General features: G+C 48.4%; 1 protein-coding gene and 1 long non-coding RNA gene across 4 annotated transcripts in view; one reads left to right on the forward strand and one right to left on the reverse strand.

The window, feature by feature from the left end:
* Window positions 1-21,301, reverse strand: part of LOC137562785 (uncharacterized) — a 45,215-nt gene that overhangs the window by 17,843 nt on the left and 6,071 nt on the right. The gene's annotated exons all lie outside the window — the stretch shown is intronic.
* The window catches only part of LOC137562766 (shootin-1-like), a 57,036-nt gene continuing 53,472 nt past the window's right edge, over window positions 17,738-21,301 (forward strand). The window contains exon 1 of one of the 3 annotated variants that reach the window (XM_068274447.1): window positions 17,738-17,899. In XM_068274447.1, coding sequence (XP_068130548.1) covers window positions 17,809-17,899 — 91 coding nt within the window. In that variant the 5' untranslated portion in view covers window positions 17,738-17,808. The remainder of the gene's footprint in view (window positions 17,900-21,301) is intronic. The other 2 variants (XM_068274437.1, XM_068274457.1) reach the window with 2 other exon arrangements.

The following is a 21,301-nucleotide window of genomic DNA, read 5'->3' on the forward strand; positions in this document are numbered from 1 at the left end:
ACAGGTATGCAGTGGCGGGTTCACTGAACAGTACAGGTATACAGTGGCGGGTTCACTGAACAGAACAGGTATACAGTAGCGGGTCCACTGAACAGAACAGGTATGCAGTGGCGGGTTCACTGAACAGTACAGGTATACAGTGGTGGGTTCACAGAACAGGTATGCAGTGGCAGGTTCACTGAACAGAACAGGTATGCAGTGGCGGGTTCACTGAACAGGTATACAGTGGCGGGTCCACTGAACAGAACAGGTATGCAGTGGCGGGTTCACAGAACAGGTATGCAGTGGCAGGTTCACTGAACAGGTATGCAGTGGTGGGTTCACTGAACAGGTATGCAGTGGTGGGTTCACAGAACAGGTATGCAGTGGTGGGTTCACAGTACAGGTATGCAGTGGTGGATTCACAGAACAGGTATGCAGTGGTGGGTTCACTGAACAGGTATGCAGTGGTGGGTTCACAGTACAGGTATGCAGTGGTGGGTTCACAGAACAGGTATGCAGCCAGGAACAAGCTAAGCCTAACTAATCTTTCCCTATGAGAGACAGTCTGCAGCAGCTCGCCCTACTCTCACTAATGCAGGCACACGAGTGACCGTAATGGCCGCCGCTGCCTGCCTGATATAAGGGGGGTGGGGCTCCAGGGGCTAGTGTAGCCTAATTGGCTACACTGGGCCTGCTGACTGTGATGTAGAGGGTCAAAGTTGACCCTCCATGTGCATTATGGGGCGAACCGAACTTCCGCAAAGGTTCGCCTGCAGGACGCGAACGCGAACCACGGAAGTTCGCATGGAACCGTTCGCAGGCGAACCGTTCGGCCCAACTCTAGAGGGAACAATCCCCCCTCTTGCTCAACTAATAACCCCCCCTGGAGGGAACAATCCCCCCTCTTCCTCAACTAATAACCCCCCCTGGAGGGAACAATCCCCCCTCTTCCTCAACTAATAACCCCCGGAGGGAACAATCCCCTCTCTTGCTCAACTAATAACCCCCCCTGTAGGGAACAATCCCCCTTTTAGCTCAATGGGATCTGTGGTTGCAAAAAATTACAGGCGTGTTAACAGAGTGGAGCCACGCCTACACAGTCATACACTGTCCTCTATGGCAAGTTGCAAAATATGATGGGTAGCAAAATTTTTCACTACACCGGGATCCAGCGCAGGCTCAGTAGCGGCTCTTCCTTCAGGTAAAGAGGAAATAGCAGAACCCGATCGTATTCGCTCTACTGCGCAGGCGCAAAAGGACTCAAACCTGCACAGTAGAGAGGATAGATGGGGTTCGGCTATTTCTGCCTTAACCCGAAGCGAGATCCGCTAGTACGCCTGCACTGGATCCCGGAAGGTAAATATTTACATCACCGCACTTCGGGGGGCTGCAGCTGGACAACAGCGGCACACGGGAGGACAGGGGAAGCCTTGTTAGGATCCAGACGCTTTCCTCTCACGAGGTAAGTACCCCCCAGGGGACTTTTTCTTAATTAAGAAAAAGCCCCTTCACCATGGCAAGGTAATGATCACGAAGGGGAATGGGCGCATGTACATGCCTTTTCTTTTGTTGTTGCAGCTGCCCGCAGTGCAGCCAGAAAAATTAGGCAGTCATGTACACGCACCAGAAAAATTATTACAGCGGCCGCTGCTAGCAGCGGCCTAAAAAATTCAGCAATCCGCCTGGAGTCCCGGACCCTGTTGGTGGTGGCGGAGAAGGTAGTCAAGCGGCCTGCAGGCAGACATGCTGTGTGGAGGGACTGGGAGCGACTTAGTCTTCTTGGGGCAGGCCAGGCAGCCAGTCACACGGCGTGCAGGCAGAGATGCTGTGTGTGCGGGGACTGACTTAGTCTTGGGGCGAGCAGCAGCCCTCCGGGATCCATGCCTCATTCATTTTGATAAAGGTGAGGTACTTAACACTTTTGTGACTTAGGCGACTTCTCTTCTCAGTGACAATGCCTCCAGCTGCGCTGAAGGTCCTTTCTGACAGGACGCTTGCGGCAGGGCAGGAGAGAAGTTGGATGGCAAATTGGGACAGCTCTGGCCACAGGTCAAGCCTGCGCACCCAGTAGTTCAAGGGTTCCTCATCGCTGTTCACAGCAGTGTCTACATCCACACTTAAGGCCAGGTAGTCGGCTACCTGCCGTTCCAGTAGTTGGTGGAGGGTGGATCCGGAAGGGCTACGGCGAGGCGTTGGACTAAAGAACGTCCGCATGTCCGACATCACCATGAGATCGTTGGAGCGTCCTGTCTTTGACTGCGTGGACACGGGAGGAGGATTAGTGGCAGTGGTACCTTGCTGGCGTTGTGCTGTCACATCACCCTTAAAGGCATTGTAAAGCATAGTTGACAGCTGGTTCTGCATGTGCTGCATCCTGAAAAGAACAGGTATACAGTAGCGGGTCCACTGAACAGAACAGGTATACAGTGGCGGGTTCACTGAACAGAACAGGTATACAGTAGCGGGTCCACTGAACAGAACAGGTATGCAGTGGTGGGTTCACTGAACACAACAGGTATGCAGTGGCGGGTTCACTGAACAGGTATACAGTGGCGGGTTCACTGAACAGAACAGGTATACAGTGGCAGGTTCACTGAACACAACAGGTATGCAGTGGCGGGTTCACTGAACAGTACAGGTATACAGTGGCGGGTTCACAGAGCAGGTATGCAGTGGCAGGTTCACTGAACAGAACAGGTATGCAGTGGCGGGTTCACTGAACAGTACAGGTATACAGTGGCGGGTTCACTGAACACAACAGGTATGCAGTGGCGGGTTCACTGAACAGAACAGGTATACAGTAGCGGGTCCACTGAACAGAACAGGTATACAGTGGCGGGTTCACTGAACACAACAGGTATGCAGTGGCGGGTTCACTGAACAGAACAGGTATACAGTGGCGGGTTCACTGAACACAACAGGTATGCAGTGGCGGGTTCACTGAACAGGTATACAGTGGCGGGTTCACTGAACAGAACAGGTATACAGTGGCAGGTTCACTGAACAGAACAGGTATGCAGTGGCGGGTTCACTGAACAGTACAGGTATACAGTGGCGGGTTCACTGAACACAACAGGTATGCAGTGGCGGGTTCACTGAACAGAACAGGTATACAGTGGCGGGTTCACTGAACACAACAGGTATGCAGTGGCGGGTTCACTGAACAGGTATACAGTGGCAGGTTCACTGAACAGAACAGGTATACAGTGGCAGGTTCACTGAACAGAACAGGTATGCAGTGGCGGGTTCACTGAACAGAACAGGTATACAGTAGCGGGTCCACTGAACAGAACAGGTATGCAGTGGCGGGTTCACTGAACAGTACAGGTATACAGTGGCGGGTTCACTGAACAGAACAGGTATACAGTAGCGGGTCCACTGAACAGAACAGGTATGCAGTGGCGGGTTCACTGAACAGTACAGGTATACAGTGGTGGGTTCACAGAACAGGTATGCAGTGGCAGGTTCACTGAACAGAACAGGTATGCAGTGGCGGGTTCACTGAACAGGTATACAGTGGCGGGTCCACTGAACAGAACAGGTATGCAGTGGCGGGTTCACAGAACAGGTATGCAGTGGCAGGTTCACTGAACAGGTATGCAGTGGTGGGTTCACTGAACAGGTATGCAGTGGTGGGTTCACAGAACAGGTATGCAGTGGTGGGTTCACAGTACAGGTATGCAGTGGTGGATTCACAGAACAGGTATGCAGTGGTGGGTTCACTGAACAGGTATGCAGTGGTGGGTTCACAGTACAGGTATGCAGTGGTGGGTTCACAGAACAGGTATGCAGCCAGGAACAAGCTAAGCCTAACTAATCTTTCCCTATGAGAGACAGTCTGCAGCAGCTCGCCCTACTCTCACTAATGCAGGCACACGAGTGACCGTAATGGCCGCCGCTGCCTGCCTGATATAAGGGGGGTGGGGCTCCAGGGGCTAGTGTAGCCTAATTGGCTACACTGGGCCTGCTGACTGTGATGTAGAGGGTCAAAGTTGACCCTCCATGTGCATTATGGGGCGAACCGAACTTCCGCAAAGGTTCGCCTGCAGGACGCGAACGCGAACCACGGAAGTTCGCATGGAACCGTTCGCAGGCGAACCGTTCGGCCCAACTCTAGAGGGAACAATCCCCCCTCTTGCTCAACTAATAACCCCCCCTGGAGGGAACAATCCCCCCTCTTCCTCAACTAATAACCCCCCCTGGAGGGAACAATCCCCCCTCTTCCTCAACTAATAACCCCCGGAGGGAACAATCCCCTCTCTTGCTCAACTAATAACCCCCCCTGTAGGGAACAATCCCCCTTTTAGCTCAATGGGATCTGTGGTTGCAAAAAATTACAGGCGTGTTAACAGAGTGGAGCCACGCCTACACAGTCATACCCTGTCCTCTATGGCAAGTTGCAAAATATGATGGGTAGCAAAATTTTTCACTACACCGGGATCCAGCGCAGGCTCAGTAGCGGCTCTTCCTTCAGGTAAAGAGGAAATAGCAGAACCCGATCGTATTCGCTCTACTGCGCAGGCGCAAAAGGACTCAAACCTGCACAGTAGAGAGGATAGATGGGGTTCGGCTATTTCTGCCTTAACCCGAAGCGAGATCCGCTAGTACGCCTGCACTGGATCCCGGAAGGTAAATATTTACATCACCGCACTTCGGGGGGCTGCAGCTGGACAACAGCGGCACACGGGAGGACAGGGGAAGCCTTGTTAGGATCCAGACGCTTTCCTCTCACGAGGTAAGTACCCCCCAGGGGACTTTTTCTTAATTACAGGTTTTCTTTAAAAATGAACTTTGACCAAGGATTGAACTTCATCCTAATCAGCAGCTGATACCTCCTTTCCTATGAAAAATCTTTACCTTTTCTCAAACAGATCATCAGGGGGGTCTGTATGGTTGATATTGAGGTGAAACCCCTCCCACAGTGTGATGTCATGACCATGGTCCTGACAGTTTGCTGTCTGTGAACCTCGTTGCATTATGGAAAATAACAGCTTTTTCCAACTGCCAAGAACCCAATGGGGAAGATTCATTAAGCTGTGCTGCTAAAGCAGGGCAGCTTAATGAGGGGAGCGCGAGCTCAGCGCATGCTCAGCGCATGTGAAACTAGTGTGCGCTGGTAACTTATGCTCATTCCTCCGAACTAACCGCCGTTCCACTGAACCCGCCCTGAGCCCCGATGGGACCAGTGGCTTTGACTGGCCCAATAGGCTGCCTGTCAAGTGATAAATAATAAAGAAATATTTTTCTTTAAAGGTTATTATGCTGTTGATTATCTTTTAGAGCAGAGATGAAGTTCTGAATTCAGGTCCGCTTTAAGCTATACACCCCCGTCGCGATTTTTCAAGCGTTTTTTCTGCAACCTGCACAACGAGCAATCGTTTTCTGTGATTTTCCATGATTTTTGTGACGTGGATACGTCTGTGCGATTAAGCGAACTACATTTTGTGATGCATGATTATTATGACCGTCACAGCGGTAATCGCCGGCGTTTTGCGGTTTTAGGTGTGAACGGACCTTAAATCATTACACAAGCTGTTCAGTCTTTTGTTTCCCTGGTCCTAACTTTTTGGAAATGTTTTGTGATTTGTTAGAACCAAATCTTAAACAAGCACATATATTTTTCTCAATAAAATTTTGCAGTTTCAACATTTGATTTGTTGTCTTTGTATTATTTTCAAATGGTTAAAAAGTAATTTCAAATCATCCTATTTTGATTTTATTTACATTTTACACAACATCCCAATTGTTTTTGGAAAATGTTTGCTTTCCCTTTTTTTCAAAGGGGGGGTCCTAATAGTAGCACACAAGGAGATATTGCCGGGTCTTATCCTGTATTCCAGACTACCCAGCATGCTCATGGCGAACCAGGACTCCTAGGACTGTGTAAGGGGCTACAGAAGACCGAAAAGCCCTCTTACTAAAGTGCTATAGTAAACAAAAGTTTCCCTTCTTACTACAATAGGTATTTGAGATTACTGAGATTGGATTGAGCATATAAGGCCTCCCATAATGCATCACTGCATCATCCTTTGCTGTCCCTGTAAGTTAGCCACACCTCCAGAACCTCTGGAATGCAATGATGTGTCAGCTTACAGAGCTACAATAATCCAGCATGCATACAAACTGTTTTGGACTGCTGGATCCTCATCAGTGCATGGCATCATGAGTTAATGTGGCTCTATGGGTAAGACTTAAAACACCCGGAGTTACAGACTATCCAGCAAGCTGTGTGATATTAGAATTCCCATCCCCCACCTGCTATCTCAGTCTGCCAATATACCTGTTCCTGGCAAGGGCGTGGTGGAGGTAAGCTCAGCCACCTTCAATGAGAGAATATTTACTCATGATCAGATCAGCTAACAGCTGAGGGACATTCCCCTGACGTGCGCATTCATTAGGAATGCTGCTTCTGCATTCAGTTACACAGTAATAAGGAAACCCAACAACTGGATGGTAGCAGTAATTAAGTGCCAAGACAGTCATTGTAAAACACCATGAGAAAAGACATCTGTATGATAAGATAAACCCACACATGATAGCATACCATAACATAATAACACAAGAAAAACAACACAGTGTAACCATATAATAGGCAGATAACATCATATAAACAGACAGCCATTAAAGGTACCCACACATCGACTTTCCATTGAGTGATTAAAGGAGAACTATCAAAGTTAACTAACATTCTAAATTCCACATATATTTCCAGTAATTACTAGCCAATAACAATACAAAGGCTTTTTCCTCTTTTCATTTGTTATGTGAAGAAAATATGGCATTTACAGAGAACAGTTCTCACTGTGGGCATTACTATAAAGGACTGTGTCCATAGTGTTGGGCGAACAGTGTTCGCCACTGTTCGGGTTCTGCAGAACATCACCCTGTTCGGGTGATGTTCGAGTTCGGCCGAACACCTGACGGTGCTCGGCCAAACCGTTCGGCCATATGGCCAAACTAAGAGCGCATGGCCGAACGTTCCCCGAACGTTCGGCTAGCGCTGTGATTGGCCGAACGGGTCACGTGGTTCGGACCCGAACGCGCTCTGATTGGCCGAACTGTCACGTGGTTCGGGTAAATAAATACCCGAACCACGTCATATCTCCGCCATTTGTCTGTGGGTTTAGCTTTGGGTAGGCAGGCAGGGTAGTTCGCGCTCCAGCCACGCTAGCCAGGGTCCCCCCTGTCATTGTGTCACTGCTGGGAACAGTAGTACACCGCTTGCTCAGCCACACTATATAGCATTCTGTTTACTGCCACTCTGTGTACCTCGCTCAGCCACACTATATAGCATTCTGTTTACTGCCACTCTGTGTCTGCTGGGAATAGTAGTACACCGCTTGCTCAGCCACACTATATAGCATTCTGTTTACTGCCACTCTGTGTACCTCGCTCAGCCACACTATATAGCATTCTGTTTACTGCCACTCTGTGTCTGCTGGGAATAGTGGTACACCGCTCGCTCAGCCACACTATATAGCATTCTGTTCACTGTTCTGTGTCTGCTGGGAATAGTGGTACACCGCTCGCTCAGCCACACTATATAGCATTCTGTTTACTGTTCTGTGTCTGCTGGGAATAGTGGTACACCGCTCGCTCATCCACACTATATAGCATTCTGTTCACTGTTCTGTGTCTGCTGGGAATAGTGGTACACCGCTCGCTCAGCCACACTATATAGCATTCTGTTCACTGTTCTGTGTCTGCTGGGAATAGTGGTACACCGCTCGCTCAGCCACACTATATAGCATTCTGTTCACTGTTCTGTGTCTGCTGGGAATAGTGGTACACCGCTCGCTCAGCCACACTATATAGCATTCTGTTTACTGTTCTGTGTCTGCTGGGAATAGTGGTACACCGCTCGCTCAGCCACACTATATAGCATTCTGTTTACTGTTCTGTGTCTGCTGGGAATAGTGGTACACCGCTCGCTCAGCCACACTATATAGCATTCTGTTTACTGTTCTGTGTCTGCTGGGAACAGTAGTACACCGCTCGCTCAGCCAGAGTATATAGCATTGTGTTTACTGCCACTCTGTGTACACCGCTCAGCCAGACTATATACCATTGTTTACTGACACTCTGTGTACACCGCTCAGCCAGACTATATACCATTGTTTACTGACACTCTGTGTACACCGCTCAGCCAGACTATATACCATTGTTTACTGACACTCTGTGTACACCGCTCAGCCAGACTATATACCATTGTTTACTGCCACTCTGATTCTGCTGGGAACAGTAGTACACCGCTCGCTCAGCCAGACTATATACCATTGTTTACTGACACTATATAGCAGACTATATAGCATTGTGTGTACACCGCTCAGCCAGACTATATACCATTGTTTACTGACACTCTGTGTACACCGCTCAGCCAGACTATATACCATTGTTTACTGCCACTCTGATTCTGCTGGGAACAGTAGTACACCGCTCGCTCAGCCAGACTATATACCATTGTTTACTGACACTCTGTGTACACCGCTCAGCCAGACTATATACCATTGTTTACTGCCACTCTGATTCTGCTGGGAACAGTAGTACACCGCTCGCTCAGCCAGACTATTTAGCATTGTGTTTACTGCCACTCTGTGTACACCGCTCAGCCACACTATATAGCATTGCGTACTCTGCCAGTCAGTGTGTATATTGCTGGGATCAGTAATACTCCACTCACCGTCAACCACTATATGAGCTCAACATGAGTTCCCCAGAGACCTCCGCTGTGAGCAGCACTCCCAACAACAGCAACAGCCAACGCCCCACGCAAGCTATAACATCCACCCCAGCAGCCAGTGGTCAGCAGCAGCCCTCCCCGGAGGAGAACGTTGTGTCCATCAGTCCGTCGCCAGAGCGATTAATGAGGGCTGCCATTGAGGAGATGATGGGGCCTGATGTGGAGGAGGAGGTCTGGCTCAGGCCAGCATCCCAAGTTAATGTTGAGGACGATGAGGGGTCTGTGTCTGGGGATGTTGGGGTGGCAGAGGTGGTGGGTGGGTCAGACTCAGGAGAAGAGTTGTATGATGAGGATGATGATCGGGACCATCTGTATGTGCCTCAGAGTCCGACCCCGGAAAACATGTTGTATCGTGTGTTTAGGTACTAAAATCTGCGTTCCCTCCCAGTAGTGTTGGGCGAACAGTGTTTGCCACTGTTCGGGTTCTGCAGAACATCACCCTGTTCGGGGTGACTATATAGCAGACTATATAGCATTGTGTTTAATGCCACTCTGTGTACACGGCTCAGCCACACTATATAGCATTGTGTTTACTTCCACTCTGTGTCTGCTGGGAACAGTAGTACACCGCTCACCCGCCACTGTATAGCATTGTGCTCTGTGTCACTGCTGACAATAGTGGTACACCGCTCACCCACCACTGTATAGCATTTCTGTACTGCCACTATACTGCTGCCAGTCAGCGTGTACTTTAAGGATAAGTGAAATGAGGAAGAAATCCGGTGAAAGAGGGAGGGGCAAGGGAAGAGGTGTTTCCCCTGACGGTTCACGTACAGGCCACAGGGGAGCACCCAAGAAAACCCACTCAATACTGCCCATGTTGTCCAGGACAACAACCCTCACAGATCCAAAAGAACAGGACCAGATAATTACTTGGATGACCTCTCAAGCGTCCAGCAGTGGGTTAAGCAGCACCAGCACATCACGCACGAGGTCCGAGTCCTCAGCCAGTTAAAGTCTGGGCTTTCTTTGAAGACTGCACTGAGGATGTTACCATGGCGATTTGCAAGGTGTGCAAGACCCGCCTGAGCAGGGGGAAAAGTATTAACAACCTCTCCACCACCAGCATGAGCCGCCACATTCTATCCAAACATCCCACTCTGTGGGCAAACGCGGCAGGACAGGGTACCACCAGCAACACTGCCTCCCTTGGGTTCACCAGACTCACCACCAGACCCGCCTCAGCAGCAGCAGTAGCCCAGCCATTGCGTGGTTCACAACATTCACAAACATCAGACGATGCTGACACTGTCACTTTCCGGACTAGTGCTCTTGAGGTCTCCCAGTGTTCATCAAACACAACAACCAACAGCCCTTCGGTGTGCAGCGCTACGGTTGAGTTGTCTGTCTCTGAGATGTTTGAGCACAAGAGGAAATTGCCAGCAAATGACCCCCGGGCCGTGGCAGTAACAGCCAGCCAGCATAGCCAAGCTTCTGGCCTGCGAAATGCTGCCATATCGAGTGGTGGAGACAAACAGCTTCAAGGGCATGATGTCAGTGGCCATCCCACGTTACGTGGTTCCCAGCCGCTACCACTTTGCGCGCTCTGCAGTGCCTGAGTTGCATGAGCACGTGGTCAGCTAAATAACCCGAAGCTTGAAGAATGCCGTTGCCTGCAAGGTTCACCTCACCACTGACACCTGGACGAGTGCGTTCGGCCAGGGTCGATACATCTCCCTTACCGCGCACTGGGTGAACCTTGTGGAGCCTGGCAGCGATTCCTCACCTGCTACGGCGCGGGTGTTGCCCACGCCGCAAACAGCTGGATAACAACAGCAGCACCTACCTCTCTGACTCCTTCTCCTCCAACGCATCTCAAAGCTGTACCTCATCCGGAAATGCTAACCCAGCACCAGCAGCAGTAGGATCGTGGAAGCAGTGCAGCACAGCTGTTGGCATGCGTCAGCAAGCGTTGCTGAAGCTGATCTGCCTTGGGGATAAGCAGCACACAGGGGAGGAAATTTGGAGGGGAATAAAGGAACAGACGGATTTGTGGCTGGCACCGCTGGACCTGAAACCGGGCATGAAGCTAGACACCTGGCACGAACTGGCAATGTACGCAATAGAGGTGCTGGCTTGCCCGGCAGCCAGCGTTATGTCGGAACGCTGTTTCAGTGCTGCCGGAGGCATCATCACAGATCGGCGTATCCGCCTCTCCACAGAAAATGCAGACCGTCTGACTCAAATTAAAATGAATCAATCCTGGATTGGAAACGACTACGCAACACTCCTGGACCCCAACCAAGTAACATGACCGATGAACATCTGGGATGGTTTAGCGTTTCCGGTCCCTGTTTATTGAACCTCTCATCTGTATTACATTTATGACTGCATGGCGGCAAAAAGCATTGCTGCTATATCCGCACGCTTTTTGTCCTCATGCAAGGCCTGGGTTGTTGTGTCTCACAAAGCGTGGCCTTCTCCTCCTGCGCCTCCTCCTGTTCCATCACGTGTGCTGCTGCTGCTGCTGCTGCTGCTGGGTTACCGTTGCCGGTCCCTGTTTATGGAACCTCTTATCTTTATTACATTTATGACTACATGGCGGTACAAAGCATGCTATCCGCACGCTTTTTGTCCTCATGCAAGGCCTGGGTTGTTGTGTCTCACAAAGCGTGGCCTTCTCCTCCTGCGCCTCCTCCTGTTCCATCACGTGTGCTGCTGCTGCTGCTGCTGCTGCTGGGTTAGCGTTGCCGCGTGGTCCCTGTTTATTGAACCTCTTATCTTTATTACATTTATGACTACATGGCGGTACAAAGCATGCTATCCGCACGCTTTTTGTCCTCATGCAAGGCCTGGGTTGTTGTGTCTCACAAAGCGTGGCCTTCTCCTCCTGCGCCTCCTCCTGTTCCATCACGTGTGCTGCTGCTGCTGCTGCTGCTGGGTTAGCGTTGCCGCGTGGTCCCTGTTTATTGAACCTCTTATCTTTATTACATTTATGACTACATGGCGGTACAAAGCATGCTATCCGCACGCTTTTTGTCCTCATGCAAGGCCTGGGTTGTTGTGTCTCACAAAGCGTGGCCTTCTCCTCCTGCGCCTCCTCCTGTTCCATCACGTGTGCTGCTGCTGCTGCTGGGTTAGCGTTGCCGCGTGGTCCCTGTTTATTGAACCTCTTATCTTTATTACATTTATGACTACATGGCGGTACAAAGCATGCTATCCGCACGCTTTTTGTCCTCATGCAAGGCCTGGGTTGTTGTGTCTCACAAAGCGTGGCCTTCTCCTCCTGCGCCTCCTCCTGTTCCATCACGTGTGCTGCTGCTGGGTTAGCGTTGCTGCGTGGTCCCTGTTTATGGAACCACTTATCTTTATTACATTTATGACTGCATGGTGGTACAAAGCATGCTATCCGCACGCTTCTTGTCCTCATGCAAGGCCTGGGTTGTTGTGTCTCAAAGCGTGGCCTTCTCCTCCTGCGCCACCCTCCTCCTGTTCCATCACGTGTGCTGCTGCTGGATTAGCATTACCGGTCCCTTTTCCTGGAACCTCTTATATGTATTACATTTATGACTGCATGCCGACAAAAAGCATGTTACCTGTGCAAAGAAAACAGACATTTCCCGCATTTAAAAGACAGTTTTCCCTTTGAAACTTTAAAATCGATTTTCTCAAAAACTATAAGCTCTTTTTGCTAAATTTTTTTTTCCTCTTGTACCCACTCCCAAGGTGCACATACCCTGTAAATTTGGGGTATGTAGCATGTAAGGAGGCTTTACAAACCACAAAAGTTCGGGTCCCCATTGACTTCCATTATGTTCGGAGTTCGGGTCGAACACCCGAACATCGCGGCCATGTTCGGCCTGTTCGGCCCGAACCCGAACATCTAGATGTTCGCCCAACACTATGTGTCCAGCACATCCAGCATACAGAGACAGTCCTCACTATATGTAATCCTGTGACTGGAATCTCTTCAGAATAATAGAAGGCAGAAATATAGCATGAAATACTGTGTAAATAACTCATCCGCTGCTCCTGTGTCTCTCTGCCTCACGCAGTGTAAAGTAAACAGAGATTACAGTGAGGAAGAGCTCATTCTGAATAGAGGGTGTAAGCATGCAAAAACAGGAATAAAGTAAGCCTACTTCTCTTCAGATCCTTTCTGAAAAATCTCTCAGCTGTTCTCATATGATCTGTGAAAAAGCAGGCAGGGCAGAAACAAACAGTAAATCATTCCTCTGTGAATAGTGACAGTGAAGTGGAACCTATTCACATGGTACAGCTCTAGCCCCGACACTGATTGTGTTGCAAGGTATTTTTTCAACAGGCTGTGATCAGAGACTTCTGAAAAGCTTTCTATTGTTGCTAGCTAAAAGCTCAATAGGTATGGGGGGTTACAGAGTCACAGTTTCTTTGATAGTTCCTCTTTAAGTAATTTACTTTATTGGGCGATAAACGAGTGTGGTTGATGTCGAACGACTAGTGGCTCACACACAAAAATGAAGATCTTGATGATTCTCCTCCATAGCTCTCAAACCAAAAATCGGTGATACTTCTGGTCTCTGAAGAAGCGGCAGTTGCCGTGAAACGTCTGTAAGGCCGGTATCTCTCTCTCCCTATCACCTTTGCTGGATTGCCTGTATGCCTATGTGACTGCCATTAAACCCAAATTGCATGAGTTGGTGCTCCGGCTGTTGTTCTTACTGGATGTTACATATGTGTGGAACGTGAGCACGACCATCAGTGGTAGGCTATCCATAGTGTTCGTCTGTTGGTAGCACCTGGTGCCCATCTATCTTTTATCTACCCCACTTCAAAAATCGGTAATGTGTTGATCAAAATCATTGTTATTGTGTACAGGGAGTGCAGAATTATTAGGCAAGTTGTATTTTTGAGGAATAATTTTATTATTGAACAACAACCATGTTCTCAATGAACCCAAAAAACTCATTAATATCAAAGCTGAATATTTTTGAAAGTAGTTTCTAGTTTGTTTTTAGTTTTAGCTATTTTAGGGGGATATCTGTGTGTGCAGGTGACTATTACTGTGCATAATTATTAGGCAACTTAACAAAAAACAAATATATACCCATTTCCATTATTTATTTTTACCAGTGAAACCAATATAACATCTCAACATTCACAAATATACATTTCTGACAATCAAAAACAAAACAAAAACAAATCAGTGACCAATATAGCCACCTTTCTTTGCAAGGACACTCAAAAGTCTGCCATCCATGGGTTCTGTCAGTGTTTTGATCTGTTCACCATCAGCATTGCGTGCAGCCAGGGGTGTAACTAAGCCCCGCCGGGCCCCCCTGCAGAATTTCAGAGCGGGCCCCTCCCCCCCAGGGGGGAGGGGGGGGGGCCCGCTCGTGGCCGGTTTTTGGGGGCTGGAGGGGTGGCAGCATGAGGGGAAAGCCTTGCCCACAGTCGGCGGGGAGAGGGGAAGTTCCCCCCCTCTCCCTCACCTCGGGGCTCTCCCCTCTGCACTCCCCTCCAGCTAGTTACCGTCTGTGGGCAGCGGGCAGCAGCGGCGGCAAGATACATATCTTCTTCCGTGCGTTCCATCGCAGCCTTCTCGCTCTAGCGGCTGACGTCACTTCTCGCTAGAGCGAGAAGGCTGCGATGGAACGCACAGAAGAAGGTATGTATCTTGCCGCCACTGCTGCCCGCTGCCCACAGACGGTAACTAGCTGGAGGGGAGCGCAGAGGGGAGAGCCCCGAGGGGAAGGAGAGGGGGGGAACTTCCCCTCTCCCCGCCGACTGTGGGCAAGGCTTTCCCCTCATGCTGCCACCCCTCCAGACCCCAAAAAACGGCCCCGAGCGGGCGCAGGGGCTGCAGGGCCTATTGTTACGCCCCTGCGTGCAGCAGCAGCCACAGCCTCCCAGACACTGTTCAGAGAGGTGTACTGTTTTCCCTCCTTGTAAATCTCACATTTTATGATGGACCACAGGTTCTCAATGGGGTTCAGATCTGGTGAACAAGGAGGCCATGTCATTAGTTTTTCTTCTTTTATACCCTTTCTTGCCAGCCACGCGGTGGAGTACTTGGACGCGTGTGATGGAGCATTGTCCTGCATGAAAATCATGTTTTTCTTGAAGGATGCAGACTTCTTCCTGTACCACTGCTTGAAGAAGGTGTCTTTCAGAAACTGGCAGTAGGACTGGGAGTTGAGCTTGACTCCATCCTTAACCTGAAAAGGCCCCACAAGCTCATCTTTGATGATACCAGCGCAAACCAGTACTCCACCTCCACCTTGCTGGCGTCTGAGTCAGACTGGAGCTCTCTGCCCTTTACCAATCCAGCCACGGGCCAATCCATCTGGCCCATCAAGACTCACTCATTTCATCAGTCCATAAAACCTTAGAAAAATCAGTCTTGAGATATTTCTTGGCCCAGTCTTGACGTTTCAGCTTGTGTGTCTTGTTCAGTGGTGGTCGTCTTTCAGCCTTTCTTACCTTGGCCATGTCTCTGAGTATTTCACACCTTGTGCTTTTGGGCACTCCAGTGATGTTGCAGCTCTGAAATATGGCCAAGCTGGTGGCAAGTGGCATCTTGGCAGCTGCATGCTTGACTTTTCTCAGTTCATGGGCAGTTATTTTGCGCCTTGGTTTTTCCACACGCTTCTTGCGACCCTGTTGACTATTTTGAATGAAACGCTCGATTGTTCGATGATCCCGCTTCAGAAGCTTTGCAATTTTAAGAGTCTTGCATCTTGCAGAGGGCAAGATATTTCACTATTTTTGACTTTTCTGAGCCTGTCAAGTCCTTCTTTTGACCCATTTTGCCAAAGGAAAGGAAGTTGCCTAATAATTATGCACACCTGATATAGGGTGTTGATGTCATTAGACCACACCCCTTCTCATTACAGAGATGCACATCACCTAATATGCTTAATTGGTAGTAGGCTTTCGAGTCTATACAGCTTGGAGTAAGACAACATGCATAAAGAGGATGATGTGGTCAAAATACTCATTTGCCTAAAAATTCTGCACTCCCTGTATTCATATAGCACTGACATCTTCTGCAGCACTGTTTAGAGTGCAGAGTTTCATATCGGTTAGCTCCGTCCACATCCTGATGACTCCTTTTCCCTAAAAATTTGTAGCGACCCTCGGTGCCACAACCTGTCAACTCTCCCATCAAAATAAACTGGTTGTTGTTTTTGTTTTTTTGAAAGGAGGGTGGTGGTGGGGGGGAGGGGCTGTCTGTAAATAATCAGCACCAGATGTCAAATTCCCTAAGTACGCCACTGAATACAACAGGGGAAAGAGGCGCACAGGAACAATAAACTACATTAAAAACAAAAATCAGTTTGGGAGGTGGATTAACTCAGGGATGACACAGTCATTGGAAAGAAGAAACAGTATTTGTTTGCACTATGGCAACATGCTTTGTGAGTGCTTAAAGATAAACTCCAACCAAGAATTGAACTTTATCCCAATCAGTAGCTGATACCCCCTTTTACATGAGAAATCTATTCCTTTTCACAAACAGACCATCAGGGGGCTCTGTATGACTGATATTGTGGTGAAACCCCTCCCACAAGAAACTCTGAGTCCGTACTCCTGGCAGTTTCCTGTCTGTGAACCTTGCTGCGTTGTGGGAAATAGCTGTTTACAGCTGTCTCCAACTGCCAAAACAGCAAGCAGCAGCTACATCACCTGCCAACAGTAAAAATGTCACCATGTGATAAATGTCCGAATGTAAATCAGGGATTTAATAGATGTTACAATGGGCAAACACTGACTAAATCATTTATACCTAATTATTGTAAAAATAAAGCACTTTTTTTATTACATTATTTTCACTGGAGTTCCCCTTTAAGACTAACTTCATCAGGCCAAACTACAGTGCCAGCTATTTTTCAAAAACCAAACACCGAAGGCCTCAATTGCCTTGAGAGGCCAAAAAAAGCACCTGTAAGGGGTCTGCGAGACTCTGTGATTCTAAAAAAACGCAAAAATTCTTTTTCATTTTTTGTTGCTGTTTGTTTTTAACACTGTTGGAAAGAAAAGGCTGCATTTCTCCTTTGTTGCTTTTCAGTGGTGCTGTCATTTTATTGGTCTCCTGTATATGAGCTCTGCCTTGTGGTAATCATTAACCAACTATTCCCCTCCTGCTGTTTACACTGCACTACGCTGCATCTGCCCTTGGAAATCAGGTTTAGCTGCGCTGTAACGTGGATGCTATGCATACATACAGTATTGGTGGTGGCGGTATGGGGGGGCAGGGGGATCAGTGCAAAATGTGCACCAGGGTTCGTGGCTGCAGAGCTACACCAGTGCCCTGAGCCTATTATTTATCACAATCACCTTCAGAACTTTAAAGATTGGTACACACTATCAATTAGGATTGGCCAATCAGTGATCAGTTTTACCACCTCCCTTTAGTATGAGTGTTTACCAACACAATCTGCTCATGGTTTTTCATATCTGTCGACCCTCATACTGTTAGAGATTTAACAACATTATTACCTTAAACTGCAGTATAGTCAAACAACCACAAGATGTCGCTGTGTGTAAAATGTTATGATGATCTTTATGGGATTGTTATTTCCCGTATTCACTCAGTGTTCCTCTCTGTTCTACGTAAGCAGTATTACCTAATGGTGGAGTATGTTTTATCTCTGTATGTTTTTCTTCAGTAAAGAGTTTCTTCTAACTTGTTATACTGGCTGCCCATCTGTGTGTTTAGAACACTCTGCTCTATCACGTACTACATGGAGGTGATAACATTGGTCAGTGATTGGACAATCATAATTGAAAGTGTATACTAGGCTTTAGTCACTGAAATTTGCGCTGGTTCGCCTGGGTATTGTCTTGAAGACTGCGCAGGGCACCTTCACGTGACCCAACTAGTTTGTGAGACATCTATTTACCATTTTCGTCACCCGCCAAGGTGTGTAGCTTAAACGTTAACGTTTACAGCTGGGCACCCTGCTATAAATCACAGACTTCTTCTATAAATGACCAACACCCTCCCCCCCCCCCCCCCCCTCCTCTATCTCTCTGTCCTCTGCAGCTGAAGCCAGTTCTGTATAAGCAGAAGTGATAACGATGATAAGTATGGGGAGGGAGGCAGTTTCATTTCTCCTATTTGGCAGTGACAGGGATAGAATCGTGCAGGTTTCCTGCTTTGTATGAGCTGTGTGCTTATGCCGGCGGCCATGGAGGGATCTCACACTCCTGACAAGAATGGGGACATGCTGCACTTGGAGCTCCTGCTGACAGGTGACAAGGTTTTTACTCCCTCCCTAGGGGCGTAGCAATTGGGAATGCAGAGGCTGTGACCGCACCGGGGCCCTTGGACAAGAGGGGCCCTCCCTCAACTGCAATATTAGCTTCTCAATGGTGCTATGCTTGTAATGAGCACTTATATGCTTTGAATAGTGGTAATCATTAAAGCACCACTATCGAGAAAAAAACATAACGTGTGCCTGGGAAGGTACCCTGTTGCTCATTGAGGGCTGGTGCACGCCAGGAGCAGTTCTGAGCGTTTTTTTAAACGCTTTCGGGCTGAAAACCGCTTGGCTAATGTATTGCAATGAGATGGAGCACACCGGAGCGGTTACTTTTTTCCACAAATGCAAACTCGGGGGCTGCAGCATTTTTGCTGATTTCTGAGGCGTTTCTGCCTCAATGTAAAGTATAGTAAAGGGGAAACTGCTCTGAAAAACGCTACATCAGAGCGGTTTTCCAAGCGTTTTTTTTGTTACTGAAGCTGTTCAGTTACAGCACTACTGTAACCAAATATAAAAAACGCTACACAAAAACGCTCCAAAAAACGCTAGGCATGTTTAGAAAATCGCTCTAAACATGCCTAGAATCGCTCTGAAATCTGCTTCAAAAACCGCTAGCGTTTGTGGATTGGCTAGCGGTGTTTGGTGTGCACTGGCCATTATACTTACCTGGGGCTTCCTCCAGCCTCCCTCGCCTCCCTCTATTCTGCCGCTATGACTCTCAGTAATGCAGTCAGTTGCAGCCGGCCGTGGGGTTCTGTGCATGCCCAGCTTGGCCGCAGGCGCACCTCTCGTCGCGTTTCCATGGCCAGAAGCGTTATGTACCTACGCGGTAGTACTGCACAGGTGCAGAGCTCTCCCAGGGATGGGAGCGCAGCAGGGGCATGCGTGTGGCAGAACCGCGCATACACAGAAGCCCACGATGACGAACAGATGGGCTGAGATGGTGAGGGAGGCCATGGTCCTCATGGGGCTGGAGGAAGCCACAGGTAATTATAAATTAGCAACAGGGTACCATCTCAGATACATTTTAAAGAAAATCTGTTAAAAAAACAAAACTCCTGGGGGGTACTTACCTTGGGAGGGGGAAGTCTCTGGATCCTAATGAGGCTTCCCCCATCCCCCATGTAAATATTTACCTTCCCAGTTCCAGCGCAGTAGAGCCTTTCCGATGGGCCCAGGCAAAAACAGCCAAGCCTGATTGGGTCTGCTCTACTTTGCATGCGCTGGTGCACTGCGCCTGCGCAACACACGACAAGTTTGGCTGTATCTTTCGGGGCTGACAGCGCTGGATCCCTGAGGGTAGAGAGGACAGGGGTAGCCTCATTAAGATCCAGAGGCTTCTCCCTCCCAAGATAAGTACCCCCCGTGACAGTTTTGTTGTTGCAGTGTCTCTATAAAATTTTAAATAGCTACATATAAGATGTAAATTTGTACCACAGTAAAATGAGCTATATATTACTTTTCACCGATGTTACTGTCGCAAACAGTAAGCACTAAAAGTCTGACAGATGAGATCTGACAGATTTTAGTTACAATACAATAACATTTCTATAGCGCTTTTCTCCCATAGGACTCAAAGCACTTAGGCTCTCTCAGATTCAGTAATTGGTAGTAGGATGAAATATTCACACAACAAAAGTTATATTTCTGCAAATGCCAAACTGAACAGGTGGGTTTTCAGTCTGGATTTAAACACGTCCAGGGATGGAGCTGTCCTGATCTGTTGAGGTAAGGAGTTCCAAAACGTAGGGGCAGCATGACAGAAGGCTCTGGGACCAAAAGTTTCCAAGTGGACTCTGGGTATGACTAGATTATTAGAACCTGTGGATCTGAGAATGCGGGGATTGCTACACAGCTGCAACATATCTTTCATGTATCCAGGGCCCAGATTATTCAGGGATTTAAATGTCCGTAGGCCGATCTTGAATAGGACCCTCCATTCTATAGGGAGCCAGTGAAGGGAGTGCAGGACTGGCCTTATGTGGCAGTGACGGGGTTGGTTGGTTAGCAGTCTGGCAGCAGTATTCTGTATCAGCTGTAGACGGTACAAGGCCTTTTTTGGAAGACCAGTGTAGAGAGCATTGCAGTAGTCCAGTCGGGATGTGATGAAGGCGTGGACTAAGGTTGGCAGATCTTCTGGGGGGATGAGGTGCTTGATTTTTGCAGTGTTCTTCAGGTGAAAATAGGATGATTTCACCACAGCAGAGATTTGAGTTCTGAAGTTTAAATCCCAATCAATTAGAACTCCCAGGCTACGCACATGATCAGAGCTGCGTAGATCCGTGCCTCCTATTCCCAGTGGTGAAGACTGCAAGTTAAGTTGTTTTGTTATCATGCTCCGCCCTCCAATCAGAAGGACTTCAGTTTTGTCTGCATTTAGTTTCAGCCAGTTGTCATTCATCCATTGCTGTAGTTCACGTAAGCAGGCGTTTATAGTTAGAGTTGGGTCTGTCACACCAGGCTTGAAGGAAAGATATAGTTGGGTGTCGTCTGCATAGCAGTGGTATGTCAGGCCATGTTTTTGGATTCGTTTTCCCAGCGGTAACATGTAAATAGTGAAAAGCAGGGGAGAGAGGATTGAGCCCTGGGGCACCCCATACTTAAGTGATACAGGGGTGGACAGGAAGGGCCCCATAGACACTTTGTGGGTTCTGCCACTCAAGAAGGATTGGAACCACTGAAGAACTATGCCATCAATGCCGCAGTATTCCTGTAGCCTGTTTATCAAGATGTCATGGTCAACTGTATCAAAGGCTGCAGAAAGGTCTAGCAGTATGAGGATCGAGCACTCTCCTCTGTCTCTTGCCATGAGCAGGTGGTTGCATATTTGGATGAGGGCAGTTTCAGTGCTGTGGTGTTTCCTGAAGCCAGACTGGAATGGGTCATAACTGTTGTTTTGTAGGATTTTGGCTTCTAGCTGGAGGTAAACAGCTTTTTCAATTAGCTTGCCCAGAAAGGGAAGGTTAGAGACAGGTCTGTAGCTGGTCATTGCATCTGGGTCCAGGGAGGGTTTTTTGAGGAGAGGCCTGATGATTGCTTCTTTCAGTAAAGCAGGAAATATCCCTGATTTTAAGGAACAGTTAATAATTTTTAGGAATACCGGTACGAACAGGTCGGGGCAGTTCAACATGAACTGTGTTGGGCCAGGATCCAGGTCACAGGTAGTTAGGCGGACGTGAAGGAGGATGCTTGATGTGACTTCTTCATCAATTTCTTTGAAGTTTGACCAAGGTGTTACATTGTCTCTGCTAATGGTCTTCGGCGCTATATTAGGCTCAGATGCTCTAAGTTGGATGGCGGACCTTATAGCGGAGACTTTGTCTGTGAAGAAATGGGCAAATTGGTCACAGAGGTCCTTTGAAGACTCGATATTAAGTTTTTGACACGCCGG

This window comes from Hyperolius riggenbachi, chromosome 1 (assembly GCF_040937935.1).
Source record: "Hyperolius riggenbachi isolate aHypRig1 chromosome 1, aHypRig1.pri, whole genome shotgun sequence".
Lineage (NCBI taxonomy): Eukaryota > Metazoa > Chordata > Amphibia > Anura > Hyperoliidae > Hyperolius > Hyperolius riggenbachi.